Source organism: Apteryx mantelli, chromosome 16, assembly GCF_036417845.1.
Source record: "Apteryx mantelli isolate bAptMan1 chromosome 16, bAptMan1.hap1, whole genome shotgun sequence".
Classification (NCBI taxonomy): Eukaryota; Metazoa; Chordata; class Aves; order Apterygiformes; family Apterygidae; genus Apteryx; species Apteryx mantelli.
The window spans coordinates 18,964,535-18,980,238 of NC_089993.1; the positions used below are offsets into that span (position 1 = coordinate 18,964,535).

At 67.5% G+C, this 15,704-nt stretch overlaps 2 protein-coding genes across 2 annotated transcripts in view; one reads left to right on the top strand and one right to left on the bottom strand.

The window, feature by feature from the left end:
• The window catches only part of SLC5A10 (solute carrier family 5 member 10), a 50,679-nt gene extending 41,237 nt beyond the window's left edge, over positions 1-9,442 (top strand). Inside the window, exons 10-15 of the mRNA XM_067306217.1 lie at positions 4,780-4,887; positions 5,022-5,172; positions 8,458-8,626; positions 8,773-8,988; positions 9,073-9,130; positions 9,288-9,442. Coding sequence (XP_067162318.1) covers positions 4,780-4,887; positions 5,022-5,172; positions 8,458-8,626; positions 8,773-8,988; positions 9,073-9,130; positions 9,288-9,430 — 845 coding nt within the window. The 3' untranslated portion in view covers positions 9,431-9,442. The remainder of the gene's footprint in view (positions 1-4,779; positions 4,888-5,021; positions 5,173-8,457; positions 8,627-8,772; positions 8,989-9,072; positions 9,131-9,287) is intronic.
• Positions 9,443-10,314: 872 nt separating this feature from the next.
• GRAP (GRB2 related adaptor protein) lies at positions 10,315-15,488 on the bottom strand. The gene is made up of 5 exons (XM_067306233.1): positions 15,348-15,488; positions 13,822-13,919; positions 12,904-13,026; positions 11,516-11,684; positions 10,315-10,512 (listed from the first exon to the last, which is right to left on the bottom strand). The coding sequence occupies exons 1-5, from the start codon at positions 15,423-15,425 to the stop codon at positions 10,327-10,329; spliced, it is 654 nt and encodes a 217-aa protein (XP_067162334.1). The 5' UTR covers positions 15,426-15,488; the 3' UTR covers positions 10,315-10,326.
• Positions 15,489-15,704: the final 216 nt, after the last annotated feature.

The window sequence follows — 15,704 nt, forward strand, 5'->3', positions numbered from 1 at the left end:
CTCGATCCTGCAGCCGTGTTTACGTTTCATCATCCGCGCCGGCCTGGCCTGGGCTGGGGCGCGCGCCGTGCCGTGGCTCCTTCCAAACGCTCCAGCGTGCTCGCCTCAGCGAGGCGCAAAACCTAGAACGGATTTGGAAGGAAGCACCCAGAAAAGGAGAAATTCCAGCGTCACCTTCTCAAAAACAGGTTATAGCAGCCTGAGCTAATATCCTTTTCTGTTTAAGCTACAATAATGTGCTGCTTAGGGGAAACAGAGCAGCTTTTCTCACCTTAAATTGAAGTAGCAGGCTTGATTTGAGTCTCCTGTCAAGGATGTTTGCTGAAGGAGCAGGGAGAAGGGGACGATGCAAGTGGTATCACCAGAGAGAGGCAGTGGATGGAGAAGGGTTGCTCTTGGTGTTCCCAGAGAGCAGTTTGCTGGTACATCAGTGAGCTGGGGTAAGACCTAGACCATGAATTTGGGGGCCAAATCTTGGGGGGCTGCTGCTAATAGTGAGGAGATGTCAATCACTGCTGGAGAGAGAAGCAGATGCTGGTGCTGGTCATCATGAAAACTAAATAGCAGAAAAGGCAAAAAGTGTGGCACACGCTTGTGCAGCGGCTGCGATTGGCAGCAATGGGGCAGGAAGGAGCCGGGCACATGCTGGGGATGCCCTGCACCTACCCAGGTCACGCTAACGCGCCTGAGGATGTTTCAGAGGAGACCTTTTGGTGGAGCCAGGCAGTATCAGCCCCCTTGCTAATGCCCTCGGTAAGAAATCGTTCACTGCCTCAAGCCCAGCTCCGACCTGTCATGTTCCAGCAGGGAGAACGGCGATGGGATGAGCGTGGACATGGGGGAGAAGAGGGCATCGCCCTACAGTGGTGCCAGCCTGGGTGTGGGCCCTTGCCGATGGGGACACGGCAACTTGACGGCCCTATGTTTAGGGTAGGACACAGGGAGAAAGGAACTGCTCAAGTCACAGTGAATATTGATTCACGAGGTGTTTCAGAGAGAGCTTGATGACTTTATGGAAAGGCTGCACTGACCAAGTGGGGAATTCCTGGTGATAGGACGTGACATCTGTGCCAGGACTTGGGGAACGAGATGTGCAGCAAAGCCCAAGGGTGCTGGAGGGAAAACCGGACCGTCCTTCCTCGTATCCAGTGCTGTGGGGTTTTCCTTCTGCTCTTCTACCCCTCTCCTTTCCCAACTCATGAGTCGCCTTGTGAGGCTGAAGGGTTTCTTTACTGCTGCCTTTCAGGAGTTTCGGAGAGTGGGCACAGCCGCTGCAGGCTGTGAGCGAGGTTGGCACAGGATGGGGGTGTCCTGTGCTTACGTTCCCTTTCACTGGACACTGGACACTGGATTGGGGGCAGTGTCCCTGCCAGGCTAGGGGGACCGTGCCCTTCACCTGCTTCCTGCTCATGCCATGGGCTCTGCCCTTCGGCATTGGATCCTGTGCGTGGTGTGTCCCTGTTGTCCTCGTGCACAGGGGGACTGGGCACCCTGGGAGGTCCCTCCAGATCCATGTTTCTGTGTTCCTGCATATTGCTGAGGAATGGGTATTTTGGAAGAAATCCCAGCACTATTTAAAAAGTGGTGCTGGTCCCTTAACTGCTGGCACTGGATGTGCTCTGGGCGGGGGGGTGATGGAGTTGCACCTGCTAAAGGGGATAAATCCGGGCACCTGGCAGGCACCTATGCAAGGAGCCTCCCTGCCCTGTCCTGCGGAGCTGCAGGACCTCATTTCTGGTGGTCCTGGCCTTTGTCCCTCTTGGTGCTGTGATCTCCTGTCGCCTCTCCTTTGCTTGGGCTGCTTCAGCACTGCTGTGAAAGAGGAGTCACGTCCCCCTGTGCTGGTTCCTGCTCGTGCTCTGGTTTGGCAAGGCCCAGGGGGTCTCTGGGGTCGGGATGGTGCACATGCAGCGCCTTGCACGTGGATGGCGGGCCACGCAAACACGCAGGGGAGAGGCACGTGGTGGGGTGACCCCACGGAGCAGGACCTGGCGCCGCGCCACTGCAGCGCGGGGACGTCGTGCCCGCTTCAGCCAGGCTCGCCTGGCCCCGTGTCTGGTTTTGTAGTAGCTGTTGTGCAAGGAGATTCGCAGGCTCTTTACAGGGGTGTGTGCGCACGCTCGTGATTTATTGCACGGCGGGGTTGATGCACGTGGGAAATCGCACCCCATAGGTAACGCGAGGGGATGCCGCGTACGGGCCGTGCTGGCCAGGGGGAGCTGGGATGGCGGTGCACCGTTGCCTGATGCACGCGGGGTTGGTCTAAGCGTGAGGAGGGAAGACGTGTGCTCGCAGGTCAGATCACTGCCTGCATCGGCAGTGGCACGGAGGCATTGGGAGCTGGGGCTGGACCGAGTGATGTTCTTGCCTGGTTCCTGCATCCTGCCTGGCAGAGCTGCACCATTCCTGTGCTGCAAACGGGGCTCTGGGTGCCCGTGCTGGGCTGGCAAAGCCGGGCGCCGCATCCCTGGCTCCCCGCGGAGAGGGCAGCCCACCCTGGGACACGGGCTCCGGGCACGGAGCCCTTCGTAAGCCGGCCGGGATGCGGCGTGTCACCTGGCTGAGCTCCCCGGGGGGATTTGAGCGAGACGGGGTGGGAGCCCCCGAGGCCGCCGCGGAGCTGCAGCGCCGTCGCTGCGCTTTCCTCCTCCTTTCCTTGACATCACCGCGTGGCCGCCGCTAATGACAGCCTGTCGCGCTGAGCTCAGCGCTGCCCGGGCTTGCCGGCCCGGCCTGTCATTTTGGGGTGTTTGCCTGCGCATCCGGCTTTCTCCTCTGATTTACGCTGGCTCCTGGGGTCAGGGACGCCCGAACGCAGCGTAGCACCAGCACGCGGAAAGAGACGGCAGCTCCTTTCTAATCCGCCGGCTGTTTGCAGGGGCAGGTCGCTGTCTGGCTCTCGCTGCGTGGAAGGCGCATCCTCGTTGCCAAACTGGTTCGGTGCCCCACGTCTCCGCCGCGCTCGTCTGCGTGTGTCCCTGGCCCCGGGCTACCCCCGGCGCGGAGGCAGAGCCCTTCCCTGCATCCCGGCTTCGTCCCCGCCGCGCAGACACAGCCACGGCCCCACGGCCAGGAGCAGCAGCCGCTTCCTCCGAGCTGCAGAGAGAAGAACTAATTACAGGCTGAAGCTGCTAATTAATTTCCCATCTTTAGCGAAGGGCATAATGACAAAGCGAGGCACCGGGGTGCAAAGGGCTGAGTTCCCGGCTCCAGGACCCGGGCACATCTCGCGGCCTTGCTGGACCTCCCGCTCCCCTGCCGGGCTCGGCTGCCCACGTGCTCAGGGGGCCACCACGGGGGGGGCCGAGCCCTTGGGTGGCTATTTCGTGGCTAGGCCTGGGTTATAATATTCAGACACCGCTTTGCCCTCTGGAGCGTCCTCCACCCGCAGGTCTCCTGGCGTCTGCATGGAGCCTCTCCCAGCGTGGTGTTGCAGAGAGGGGGAAACCGAGGCACGGAGCGGTGACAGCAGCTTTACTCACAGCTGCTGGGACACAGAGTCACCAGAGCCCCAGCGCAGGCTTTCACCATCGGGAAGCGCGTCCGAGGCTGGGTTTAGCTTCCCTGGGAATTGCTAAGCGCTGCGTGTAGTCTGCTGACTTGCAGCGTTGCTGCCCCACGCTCCTCCACTAAAGGCCTGGGGTTGTTACCGGCAGGGTCTGTGGTGGTGTAAGAGGTGAGGATGGGGGGGACTCCCAGCAAAACCCTTTCGGGGGGCTGCAGCAACCCCCCGAGGGAAGCCATGAGGAGGGATTGCCAGGGAGAGGGTGTGCGTAACCCAAGGAAGATCCTTGCACATTGCCATATCCTTCCCGCAACACCGCTGGGCACAGGTGCAGGGCCAGGCGGGCATCTGGTCCAAGACCTTTGGCTCTTGACGTGCTCCTAGGACAGGGATTGCCAACCTGTCCTCATCTGGGGCTTCCTGAATAGTTTCCTTCAGGATTTCAGAGCCCTCCGGACCAAACCTAAGGCTGTGCCTGTGCTTGCCCTCCCCGGGCTGCCCGCGGCTGTGCCCAGCCCCGTGCACGAAGGCCGAGATGGCAGGAGGGCAGCGGCGATGCTCTCGGAGCTGGACCTGCGCAGGGGAGCCCGTGCTAGGCCCTGCGCTCCTCAGGGCGAGGATCCAGATCCGAGAGCCAGCCAGGCCATTAATATTTATGCCTGCCATTAACTGCCATCCATTTCAATGTTTTATGAGCATGACAATAAAAGAGGGCTCAGCACCCATTGAGCCACCTAAGTAATCGGGCGTTGACGGTCCTGGAGAGCTGCCATGTGCGTTGCAGCGAGCGCGCCTGGGTGCTGCCCGTGCGGAGGTAATTGCCCCTGAACGGGGTGCATGGACCCGGGCGCCGGGGCCAGGCAGTGCTCCCCGCTGGGCTCAGCCGCCCCCCCGTTGCAGCTGCACGTCCTGGGCAGGGGCTGACCTGGCTCTGGAAGCCCCCCCGGCGCGGGGAGGGCTCCTACCGCCGTTTCGTGCCTGGTGGGCAGCTCAAATCTCTGCATGTCACTCTGAACCGGGCTGGATGAGAGGCAGCTCTGAGGTCCAGGTGATGCTCAAGGTCCAGGCGATGCTCTAGGTCCAGGTCCCATCCATGCTGGGGCTGGCAGGGACCCGAGGCTGCGGGGAGGGAGGGACGAGGTTGCGGGATCGGGATAAATATCCCGGGGGATCTGCCGCTCCTCGTGGCAGTCCCTGGGGAGGGCGTCGGGAAGCGGCTCCCCAGGACCGCGGGAGGCTGCCGGCGCGCTCACCCTGCCTCTGTGTTGCCCCAGATGCTGTCGCCTGCGTCGACCCCGAGGAGTGCGTCCGTGTGTGCGGCGCCGCGGTGGGCTGCTCCAACATCGCCTACCCCAAGCTGGTGGTCGAGCTGATGCCCAGCGGTAGGTTGCTTGCGGGAAGGAGGCGCCAGCATCCCCGGCTGGGGCTCATCGGCCCTGGGGAAACCCAGCTGGGGTGGCACGATCCTGGGGGATGCGAGCGCTCCCGTTCCCTGAGAGCCCCTCTCCTCCGGCAGGGCTGCGAGGTCTGATGATCGCGGTGATGATGGCAGCGCTCATGTCGTCCCTCACCTCCATATTCAACAGCAGCAGCACCCTCTTCACCATGGACATCTGGAGGCGGCTGAGGCCGGGCGCCGGCGAGCGAGAGCTGCTCTTGGTGGGCAGGTACCGGCCGGGTTTCGGGGAGACGCTGGGTTTTGGGCAGACAGAGCTGGGCCAGCGCTCTGTAATCTGCCGCTGGTGCCCAGGAGCTAAGTGCCTGCGCTCAGCCGGGCTGGAAAACACTGCGGATAGGAAAGGAAAACCAAGCCCTCGGATTATTTCAGGTATGAAAGTGCTGGAAATGCAGATGGGGCTCTCGGAGCGCTTGGCGGGATGGGGCTGGATCCTGCCCTCCCTGGGCCGGTGCAAAGCCTCTCCTGCGGCTGCCTTGCACCCGTTTCCCAGGGAAGCTGCTGCTGCTGCTCTTCCCCGCCGAGGCTGCGGATCCCAGCAAACTGCCCAGGGATCAGTTTGGCCCCTGCCCGGCTTGCCGGGTGGAAAAGGGCCGCAGCAGCAGCTGGTGGAGGAGCTGGAGGGAATCTAGGTCAGGGCTTTGGCTGGGCTGGTTTTGCACTTCAGGGAGGTTTTGCTGGGCGAAGTGAGGCGGGTCGGTGGCCCTGGGAGCTGGGGCTTCTTGGCATCCTCCACTCTCCATCTGCAAACAGCCCGGGAGGGAGCCGGGGCCGCAGCTCATCCGCCAGCCGGGCCCGGGGGACGCAGCGGGGTCGCGGAGGTGCCTCCTGCCCGTCGGTGCTCGGGGGACCCCGTCCGCACCCGGCAGGGCAGGGGAGCCCGTGTGCGTGTCTCGGGGCCTGCCGACGCCTCCGCTCGGTGCCTATAAAAATGGGCATAATAACGCTTGAGAGCTTTGGCGAGAACAGCTAATGAGGGTTTGCAGAGGACTTTGCCTGCCCGGGGCAGGAATCGCTGCTGCAATCAATCGTGGGCAATTCATTAGCGCGTCGGGCAATTTGTGCGAGCTGAGCCGGGCCCTGGGAAACGCCTCTGCCGGGTGGCTCCGCTCTCCGCAATGGCAGCGGGGGCGCGGGGACGGCGTCCCCCGGCCGGTCCCTCCGGCGCCGGTGGGAGCGGGGCCGGATGCTCTGCAGCCGGATGCGGCTGCGGGCTGGAGGGGGAAGCGCCTGGGGCCACCTCCGGCGCCCGGCACAGCCAGGAGGGTTAGGAGAGGAGGAAATGTCGTTTAGCAAAAACGCAGGGCGAGACTCTCCGCGCGCTCCTGCACCTGGAGCCCCGGGAGGTCCCGTGGCAGCGGCGGCGGCTGCTTTGCCCTTGACCCATCGGGGTGCGACTGGCCAGGCTCGCTCTGAACTTCCCCGGCGGTTTTCCTGGGCGAAGTCTCCCCTGCAGCTGAGACACTGGGAACGACGCTGAAGCAGACGTATTTATGAACAGCAAACGTGCTCCCGTCGGAGTTTAGGAAAAATCCTTCGTGGGGGCTAAGGAAATGGATAGGTTCCACCTATGGATATAGCAAACGATGACCGTTCGGGTCAGTAGCTGGATGGAATGGGTACAGACTGGCCGGGAATGCAGCCGGCACGTGGGCTGCCGTGGTGGGCATGGCCCAGGCCCCGCTGGTTGCCCTCCATCCAGCTTAGCGCGTGCAGAGAAGCAATTTCTGCTTGTTCAGCAGAAAGGGGAGGCTAGGAAACAGCGGCCGGTGTCCTGCGAGCGGAGGGACGGCACGAGGTGCCGCGCCGGCGACGGGGCCTCCGCCTGGGATGCAGTTCAGGCGCTCTGTTTAGCCGTTTCACATCATTTTTGGCAGTCGTGGGCTGATCCAGCCAGCGACCCAGCAGGATTTAACTGAGCGCCCGTGACTTTCTCAGCGGTGCCCCGAGGCTGCTCGAAGCAGCTCGGTCTCTCCCGGGGCCGGACAGCAGCGCCCCGGGGGGCTGCCTGGCTTCCCGACGGGCAACCCGGCACCACGGGGCTCCCCGTGCCGCCGGAGGCGGGATGTCAAGCTCGTAGGACTGGAAAGACCTCCTGGCTCTGGTGACTTGTGCCCACGTCACGGCAATGTCATCCGACTGGAAATCCCCACTCGTATTTCGTGCTCGCCCTGTGCCGGGCTGGAGGAGACGCGGGGGGTGCGGAGGGGCTTCTTGCAACGCGGGCGGACGGGGAGCGGGGGCGGCACGGTGCGGACAGGGGCTCTGCACGCCGGACACCCCGAATCCAGCCCCGGCCGAGGGGACACGCCGGGGCAGGCGGCAAGCTGGCTGCTTTGCCCCGAGACCCCGGGAAAAGGGGGGAGACCTGTTCGGGGCTCTTCCCAGGGCCGGTCGCAACGCCGGAGCGCAGCGAGGCCGCAGGTCCGTGCCGGCGCGGCGAGGCCATGCGAGGGCAGCCCCGCTGCCAAGCGGCCCCCCCAGAGCCGCCCTCGCGGGCGCTCAGACGCACCTACATTTTCCCCATGACCTTTTTAGCGTTGTCTGGGGTTTCGAGAAGCGCCGAACGTGGGGTTTTTCTCCTACCCCCAGGGCCAGGGTGTGCGTTTTGCACTTGCGCTGCTTCCTCTTTCCATAGCGCCAGAGAGGCGGTAGCAGAGAGGGACCGAGCGTTTAGAGAGCCGCTTTGCTGCTTTTTTCTTTCTTTTTTTTCCCCTTTGCACTTCTGCTTTTCGAGATGAGCAGATGGCGATTTAGGTAATTCTGCGAAGCTGTAAACAAGCCGGGCCGAGCTATAAATACGGCGGCGCTGAGCCGCGGAGCAGAGCCGCTCCCGGCCCGGCCCCAAACGTGCGGCACGCTCCGCCGGCCCCGCTTCTCCCCAGTTTGCTAAGCGACTCGATCCCTGTTTCTCAATTTGCTTTCGGGGTTTGTCCCCCTTTCAGCTCCTCGCCTCTAGCAAGGCCGACGTGCGCAGATTGGGCTTAAAAAGCCGGGGTTTGGCCACTGGCCCTTGCTGCGGACGGGGGTGACGTTGCAGGGTGCGGCTGGGCCCTTCGGGTGGATTCGGGGCTGACGTTTGGGGATGGATAAACCTTGTGTCCGTGTGTCCGGACCGGAGTGTTGGCTTGGGACCCTTTAGCTGTGCGTTAGGGGATGCAGCTCCCGCCGGAGGGGGAAACCTGGGCAATGGGAGCGTCACCCCGCCAGCCCAAATCCGGCTCCGCGGCCGAGTCGCCCGGGCTGCCGGGCCGCTCGCGGGGCTGGAGCTGCTCGTAGCGCCCATGTCCGTCGCCCGGCATCTCCCCGTGGAGGGGTCCCAGTTCGCATCCCACCCCGGGGAGCTCTCGCCACCCCTCACGGACCGGGATGGAGCCGGCAGCGGTGCGATCACGGCAGCGCCGCGTGCGAGCTTTGCGAGCCGGGCTGCCGGATCGGGAATTGAGGGAATTCCTGATGCCGGCGGGACGAGCGCAAGCGTCGCTGCCTCTCGCAGGGTGGTGACGGTGGCGCTGGTGGCCCTCAGCGTGGTCTGGATCCCCATCCTGCAGAGCTCCGGCGGCGGCCAGCTCTACGTCTACATCCAGGCCGTCACCAGCTGCCTGGCGCCTCCCGTCGCCGCCGTCTTCGTCCTCGCCGTCTTCTGGCCCCGCGCCAACGAGCAGGTAGGCGCCTGGCGCGGGGATGCGCCGGTGCCTTGGAGCACCCGCGGGTGCGGACGCCGCCGGGGAGCCTCGGCCGCGGCGCCCTCGGCGAGGGGTCCCCCGGGATGGGGGGGGGTGGGGGGGTTGTTTTCACCTTTGCTTTGCAGGGGGCTTTCTGGGGCCTCACGGCGGGGCTGGCGCTGGGGCTGGCCAGGATGGCGCTGGAGGTGGCGCAGCCGGCGCCCCGCTGCGGGGAGCCCGACGAGCGGCCGGCGCTGCTGGCGCGCCTCCACTACCTGCACTTCGCCCCGCTGCTGGGCGCCGCCGCGGGCGCCGTGGCGGTGGGGGGCAGCCTGCTGAGCGCCCCGCCGCCCCCCGCCCGGGTGAGCTCCGCACCCTCCCGGCCCGCCGGCCCCGCGCCGGCCTCCGGCCCCGCGGCCCCTCCTGACCGGCGTCTCCCTCTGCAGCTGAGGAACCTCACGTGGTGGACGCTGGCGCGGGAGCCGCTGCCGCTCGCGGACGGCGGTGAGTCCCGCGGGATGGGGCCTCCGGCTTGGGGGGGGGTTCGGCCCGGAACGGCTGGCGGGAGGCGATGGGCGCCCCGTGCCTCAGTTTCCCCAGCTGCAAACCGGGCTGGGCTGCCGCGGCCCCGTCCCCGACGCCGTCCCTCTCTCCGGGGCAGGATCCCGGGAGGTTTCCCGGCGCGGCACCCCGGCAGCGGCCCTGAGGGACGCCGCGGAGAGCCCCTTCTGGGCCAGGGTCTGCTGCGTCAACGCCGTCGTCCTGGTGTGCGTCAACGTTTTCTGCTACGCCTATTTTGCCTAGCCGCACACCGGCCCCGCGGGGCCGCGCCAAGGGGCCGCAGAGGAAGAGGGACGGAGTGGGGGGGCAGCGGGAAAGATGGGGATTCGGGCGATATTTTATTATTATTTGTCACATTCAGCACGTGGGAAATTTCCACCAGTGCAATGAGCTGGGCGTTCTCAGCACTGTGGACCTTGAGGGCGTCCTGGTGCGAGGGTCTGGTGAGGGCGGGGGGCATTTTTGGGGGGCAGCGAGGGAGCTGGTGTCCGGGGCGAGGGCTTTGGGGGGGGGGGTGCGCACGCATGGCGAACGGGGCCAGTGCCCAGAGTGGAGCTGGGGGCTGGTGGGAGCCGAGCGGGAGAAGCGACAGCGCAGCAGAGCGGCAGGCGTGTGAAGGCGGCCCCGGCGGCGGCTCCGGTGAGCGCCCTTCGGAGAGGCGTGGAAGCACCAGCCCCGCTTGAGGCTTTCATCCAAACACACTTTATTAGCTCGAAATTAAAAAACAACAACAAAAAAACCAGAAATGCCACAATTTGCAGCTACAACCGGCGCCTGCGGGACCGCGTCCCTCTGCACCGCCCGGACGCGGTGGCCCCGGCGAAGGGCTGGGAGAAGCCGCGCCGGCGTGCGGATCCCCAGCGGGGTTTGCCCCAGGGTTTTGGCATCCCCGGGGCAGGGGAGGCACGCGCACATCCCAGGAGAGCACGTGCTCCTACCCCGGGCTCCGGCTGCTCCGGAAGAGTTTTTCGGGCCCCTTGGCCGGTTTCGCGCAGGCTGCTGCAGGGCTCTGCGCTCCCCGTGGCGGGGGTTTACAGCTCGCGTGGCGGCGCTGGGACGGGGCGCTGGGGCGCGCGGCAGCCAGCGTGGGGACGGGTGCCGCCGGCGGGGTGGGAGGCCGGAGCGGTGGCAGCGGCGGCTCACTTGCGGATGGGGTGCACGTAGTTGCGGGGGAAGAGGCCGACGCGCCCGTAGATCTTCCCTTGCCACCAGTTGGGGTCGGGGCAGTCCAGCACCTCGATGATGTCCCCGCGGAGGAAGGGCAGCTGGGAGCTGTCGTGGGTGGAGAAGTCAAACTGGGCTTGCACGAATTTGGGTCTCCTCACCTGGAGCAGAGGGGAGGCAGGCGTCGGCGGCGGGGCGGAGGCAGAGGGGGCCGTGTCCCCCGGTGGCTCCGGTGCCCGTCTGTGCGCAGCCGCCCTGCCCGAGCGCCCGGCACGGGGCGGCCGCCCGCCGATGCTCGCGGCCCCGTGGTTCTGCCTTTGCTCCGGCTTTGGGGCCCCTGTGCAGCCCGGAGGCCGCATCCGGGAGCCGTGAGAGCAGCCGAGGGGACAGAGGGTGCCACGGTCCTCCTGCCTCAAGGACAAGGCCAGGAACCAGTGCAGGGGGAGCTCCGGGGTGCAGGGAAAAGCCCTGGGATGCAGGGAAAAGCTCCAGGGTGCAGGAGGGAGCCTGGGGTGAAGGGGGAGCCCTGGGGTGCAGGAGGGAATCTGGGGTGCAGGGGAACTCTGAGGTGCAGGGGGAGCCCCGGGGTGCAGGGAAAAGTCCTGGGATGCAGGGAAAAGCCCCAGGGTGCAGGGGGAGCCCTGGGGTGCAGGACTCCCTGTTCCCACTGCCTGCAAGGCAGCCGGCCAGTGCCTCGGGATGATGTGCCCCCCCCGAGGCCTCGGCCGCCCTCCCCTCATGCCAGGTCCATCCTTGGCACTGCAGCCGCCCCGGCCCCGCTCCCAGGGCTCCGTTTTTGCCTCCCGGGCGAGCGGCTGCCCCGGGGCCGCCCTTTTATCTTTGGGTGCACAGTGCTGCAGGAGAGCAGGAATTCATGGGACAACAGCACTTTTCCAAGGGCATCACATGCAAGATCTCTCCCGGACCCCATTGGAGTCGCCAGCAGGGATGCATCCCTCGTGTCCCATCCGCTGCCTGGCCCCGGCGGGGGACGGACGGGCCGTCGGAGTGATCCGTCACGGACAGAGGTGCCAGGTCTGGCTGCCGGTAGCGAAATCGCCCTCACCCCCCCGCTGCCGGGCAGAACCGGAGCAGCCGGCGGGCCGGGATGTGCCGCCCCCCCCCCGGGTCCCCCCCGGTGCCCTGCCGCGGCTCTGCCGGTACCTCGGGGCCCTGGTCGTCGTCTCGGAGGAAGATCTGCTGCTTTCTGGCGATGGTGGTGGTCCGGTAGAAGTCCACCAGCTCGTTGAGGGAGTTGAACTTCTCCTCCCAGAGGAAATACTTCCCGTTCCGCTCCCTGAGCACCTTGAAGTGCTGCACGTGCTGCCCGTAGCTGCGGGCAGAGACGGGCCGTCACCCGGCGGGCCGGGGCGCCCGCGGCAGGAGACTCGCTGCCACGGGGCGATGCTCGTCCTCCCCATCCCCATCCCCGGGGTGGCATCCCCCCCCCTGCCCCGAGCTCACCCTCGTGGCTGCCTCTGGATGGCTTTTGGGGACGAGCCCGGCTCCGGGTGTTGGTGTGACCCGGCTGGGCACGAGGGTCCCCCGGGTGCAGCGGGGTTGGGGGGGCAGAGGCAGTGCTGAGACCTGCCACAGCTCATCCCATGCACAGCTGAAGGCCGTCATTAAAATCCTCCTTGGAGCCTGCGCCTGGGCTCAAATTCCTCCTGTGCCCACTGGCCCCGGGGAGCGGGACGGCCGGGGGCAGGGGAGGGCTGACGGGGGCTGAGTCCTGGCCAGCGGCTGCCGCGCTGGGTGCGGAGACGGGGACAGGAGGCAGCTGGGGGGAGAGGGGCTTCCCAAAAACTCCAGCTCCGGGAGTCCTGGGAATGAGCAGGGCTGCACCTGGTGGCGAGGAGTGCCAGGGCTTTTTGGTGGTGCTGTGGGGCCGTGGGTGGCCTCTGCCCAGCGGGGTCACGCTGGGGGGCTCCAGCCCTCAGTGAGCCTTTTTGGGGGGCTCGGGAGGGGGCCGGGGGTTGCCCCGTGGGGCTGTGCCTGCCTGCAGCCCCGCGCCGGGGGATGCCCTCGCCGGAGCCCTCCGGCTGCGTCCCCTCCTTCCTCATCCTCCCGCTTCCCAGCAAGAGCAAGTGCAGCGAGAGCGGCAGGTCTCAGCGCAGCCCTGGCACGGGCCGGGAGCAGGTCGCAAAGCCTGGGCTTGGGCTCCCGGACCCCCGGGCCGGAGGGGGACGGCGCAGGCTGGTTTCCCCGCGCCGTCCCCGCGTGCCGGTGCCCCCCTGGGTGTAGGGAGGGGGGGGGCAGCGGCTTGGGGGTGCCGGTGCAGCAGGGATCTGCGGGGCTGGTGCCGCTGCCAGGCCCCGGGGCAGGGGCAGGGACCGGCCGCGCTCGTGACGCACGGCCCAGCGCCGTGTCCTCTCATCACGGCGAGAGGCCCCGGGGGCAGGCGCTGCCCGGGCGAGTTCGTACAGCGCCGCGCGCCCGGGCGCAGAGCTGCCGGGGACCCCGCGGTGCCCCAGCCCTCCACCCTGGCGATGCCGAGGGCAATTTGCTCCTCCGCATCCCGGCCCGCCGCGCTCCGTCCGCATCCCGCTTACTTGACGGAGATGGAGAACTCGCCCGGGGCGCTCTCGCTCTCGCGGATGAGGAAGGCTCCCAGGTGCTTGCGCTTGAGGAGCAGCTCTTCCGCCAGGTGCCGGGAGATCCTGCCCGCGTACCACCTGCGAGGACACCCGGCGTCAGCCCGGCCCCGGCCGGCAGCATCCCGGGGGCTTCTCCCTTTCCGCCTCGCCGCGCGGGCGGCACGGGGACACCCTCAGCCCTGACTCATCCGCAGCCAAATTGCTCCGCTGGCGGTCGGAGAAGCTGTGGCACCGCGGGCACGTTTGCGGCCGGGATGAGCTGCCCGGTGGCACCGACCAGGGGGTGACATTCCCGGAGGGGCTGGAGTCTCACGGCGGGAGGCAGGAGCGTGGCATCCGCCTGGGCCGAGCGGATCGTGGAAACGGGGCTGGCTTCCACGAAGGAGAAAGTCTCCGGCACCCCGTTCGCCCGGCGCTGCGGCCGGAGCGTTTCCGCACGGGCTGCGGGGCCCCGAGCAGGTTTCGCGACGGCGTTTAACGGCGATTTGCCGGGGGATAACGATACATAACGCGCGGGTTGAAACGGGGTGGATTACGCTGGGCTTTCGTGACGCCGTAACAGGATTGCGCCTAATGCGGCGGTAATCCCGTAAACGCTCGCTGTTCCCCAGTTATCATTCGTTTAGCGGGCGGCCCCGCGCGGGGATGGATTTCCGCACGGCGGGCGACGCGGCCGTGCTGCCGGCCGTCGCAGGGGATGCGGCGGTTGTGCAGGGCTCCGGGGATCGCTGCGCCGGGGACGCTGCCCCGCCGCTCCGTGCCTCGGTTTCCCCACACACGGGGCCACCCCGGCTCGCGGCAGCCCTTTGGGCGCTGGCGGGATCGCTGCCGGGCCGGGGGGGAGAGGACGTCCCGCGGCGGGACGGTACTTACGGGTGAGGCTTGACCTTGATGTAGTTCTTGGGGACGAAGCCTTCGGAGCCGTACAGCTCGGCCTTGTACCAGTTCTGGTCGTCTTCCATGTTGAGGATCTGGGTGGGAGAGGAGCCGGCGTCACCCGGCAGCCGTCCCCCGCCGGAGGGGTCACGTGCATTGGCCGCCCCGTGTCCCCCCCACCCCGAAACCTGCGCCAAGGGGGGCTCCGCAAGCGGTTTGCAAAAGCCGGGCTCATTCGAGGGCCGGGGCTGCTGTGGTTACGGAGCCGGCGCCGCTCGGGCCGTGCTCATCTCCGGTGCTGGCTGCGGAGGGACACCCGTCCTCCGCCCCAAGCTGCCGGCGATGCCAAAGGGGGTAACAGGGCACCAGCCCTGCGCCCCGGGCACCGCGTCCCCCCCCCGGGCATCCGGTGCCCGGGGCCGAGCACAGGCGGCGGCGGTGGCGGTGGCACGCGTGCAGCGAGAGGAAGCGTCCCCGGGCGAGCAGGAGGGCTGACGCCCACTTCCGCGCGGCACCGTTTTCCCGGCCTCCCACGCAGGGGCCCCGTGCAGCCCGTACAGCTGTGCAAACAGGATCCGAAACCCCGGGGCGCTGCCGCCGCCGCCGCGAAACCCCGGGGGCCGCGGGGAAAACACGCCGGGCAGGCGGCGCCGGGCTCGCAGGACGTGCGCACGGCCGCTCCGGGGCGCTGGGCCGTGTCCTTGCGCTCCCTGGGGCCGCGGGGCGCTGCCGGGGGTCCCGCTCTCCGCCAGCCCGCCACGGCCCCCCCCCCCCCCATCCCCGCATCCCCTTGCGGAGCTGCAGGGATGTTTCGTGGCTTTTTGGGAAGCCGGGCGGGTGCCTGCGAGCCTGTCCCGAGCCCAGCACCCCGCCTGGCGCCCGGGTGCATCCTCCTCGCTGCAGCGTCCCCAACGCCCTCAAGGCCTCCGTGGGGCAGGGGAGAAAAAGCGTTTTGGTCCCGGCGGAGAACAGCTGGTGCCGCTGGCCCTGCTCGCACAGCCGGGGGGCCGGAGCCACTGGGCGCCCGCAGCGAAGGTATTCCCTGCCGGCTGCGGCTGCGGCAGCCCTTTTTTTCCTGCAGCTGGGCCATGGGGATGGAGCTGTGGTGGGAAGGAGTTGGGTCCAGAGGCATCATTGGGGGTGGATGGACCCCGCGTCCCTGCGCATCCCCACGTCCCTGCGCATCCCCACATCCCTGCGCATCCCCACATCCCTGCACATCCCCACGTCCCTCCGAGCTGGGGCCTGGCACCGCGCGCAGGTTGGGTGAAACCACCCGGGTGGCAGGTCCACGGGGCCGAGCCGGGACCTCGCAGGAGACGCGGCCGGTGGCACGGTGAGCGGTACCCCTCGCCGCTGGCGCTGCTGCCCTGCACCCCAAAACCCTCCGAGACGCCTCTGCTCCCCCAGGCAAAGCCCCAAAGAGGCAGCAAAGCCGGGCGCGAGGAAGACACCGGCATGGAGCCGTGCCAGTGCCGCTCCAGCCCCCGAAGCGGCAGCATCCGTCCCCGCCGGGGCCGTACCTTCAGGGTGTCGCCCTTGCGGAAGGGCAGCTCGTCCTTCTCCGTCGCCTGGAAGCTGTACAGAGCCACCGACTCCATGGCGGGGCCAGGGCACCCCGGGGGCGGCGGGCGCTGGGCTTCCTGCTGCTCGCCCGGCCCGGCGCCGCGGGGCTCCCGGGGGCGAGCGCACGGCGCCGCGGGGCAGGAAGCCGCGCTGATGTCAGCGCGCAGCCGGCGGCGGGGCGCACAGCTGGCCAGATGTGCGCCGCGGGGGCGGAGGGCCCCGCCAGGCTGCCTGGCGCTGCTGACGCCCCACTGCGGTACAGGGTGGCAAAATTGGGCGGAGGTGGCTGTAACCTCCCCCTGCGGCGGGCCCCT

Coding starts and splice junctions, on each gene's coding strand:
- GRAP (XM_067306233.1), bottom strand. CDS start 15,425: ATGGAGTCGGTGGCTCTGTACAGCTTCCAGGCGACGGAGAAGGACGAG. Junction 13,920..15,347: donor GCAAGGGCGACACCCTGAAG/GTACGGCCCCGG, acceptor TCTCCCACCCAG/ATCCTCAACATGGAAGACGA. Junction 11,685..12,903: donor GAGTTCTCCATCTCCGTCAA/GTAAGCGGGATG, acceptor CTCTGCCCGCAG/CTACGGGCAGCACGTGCAGC.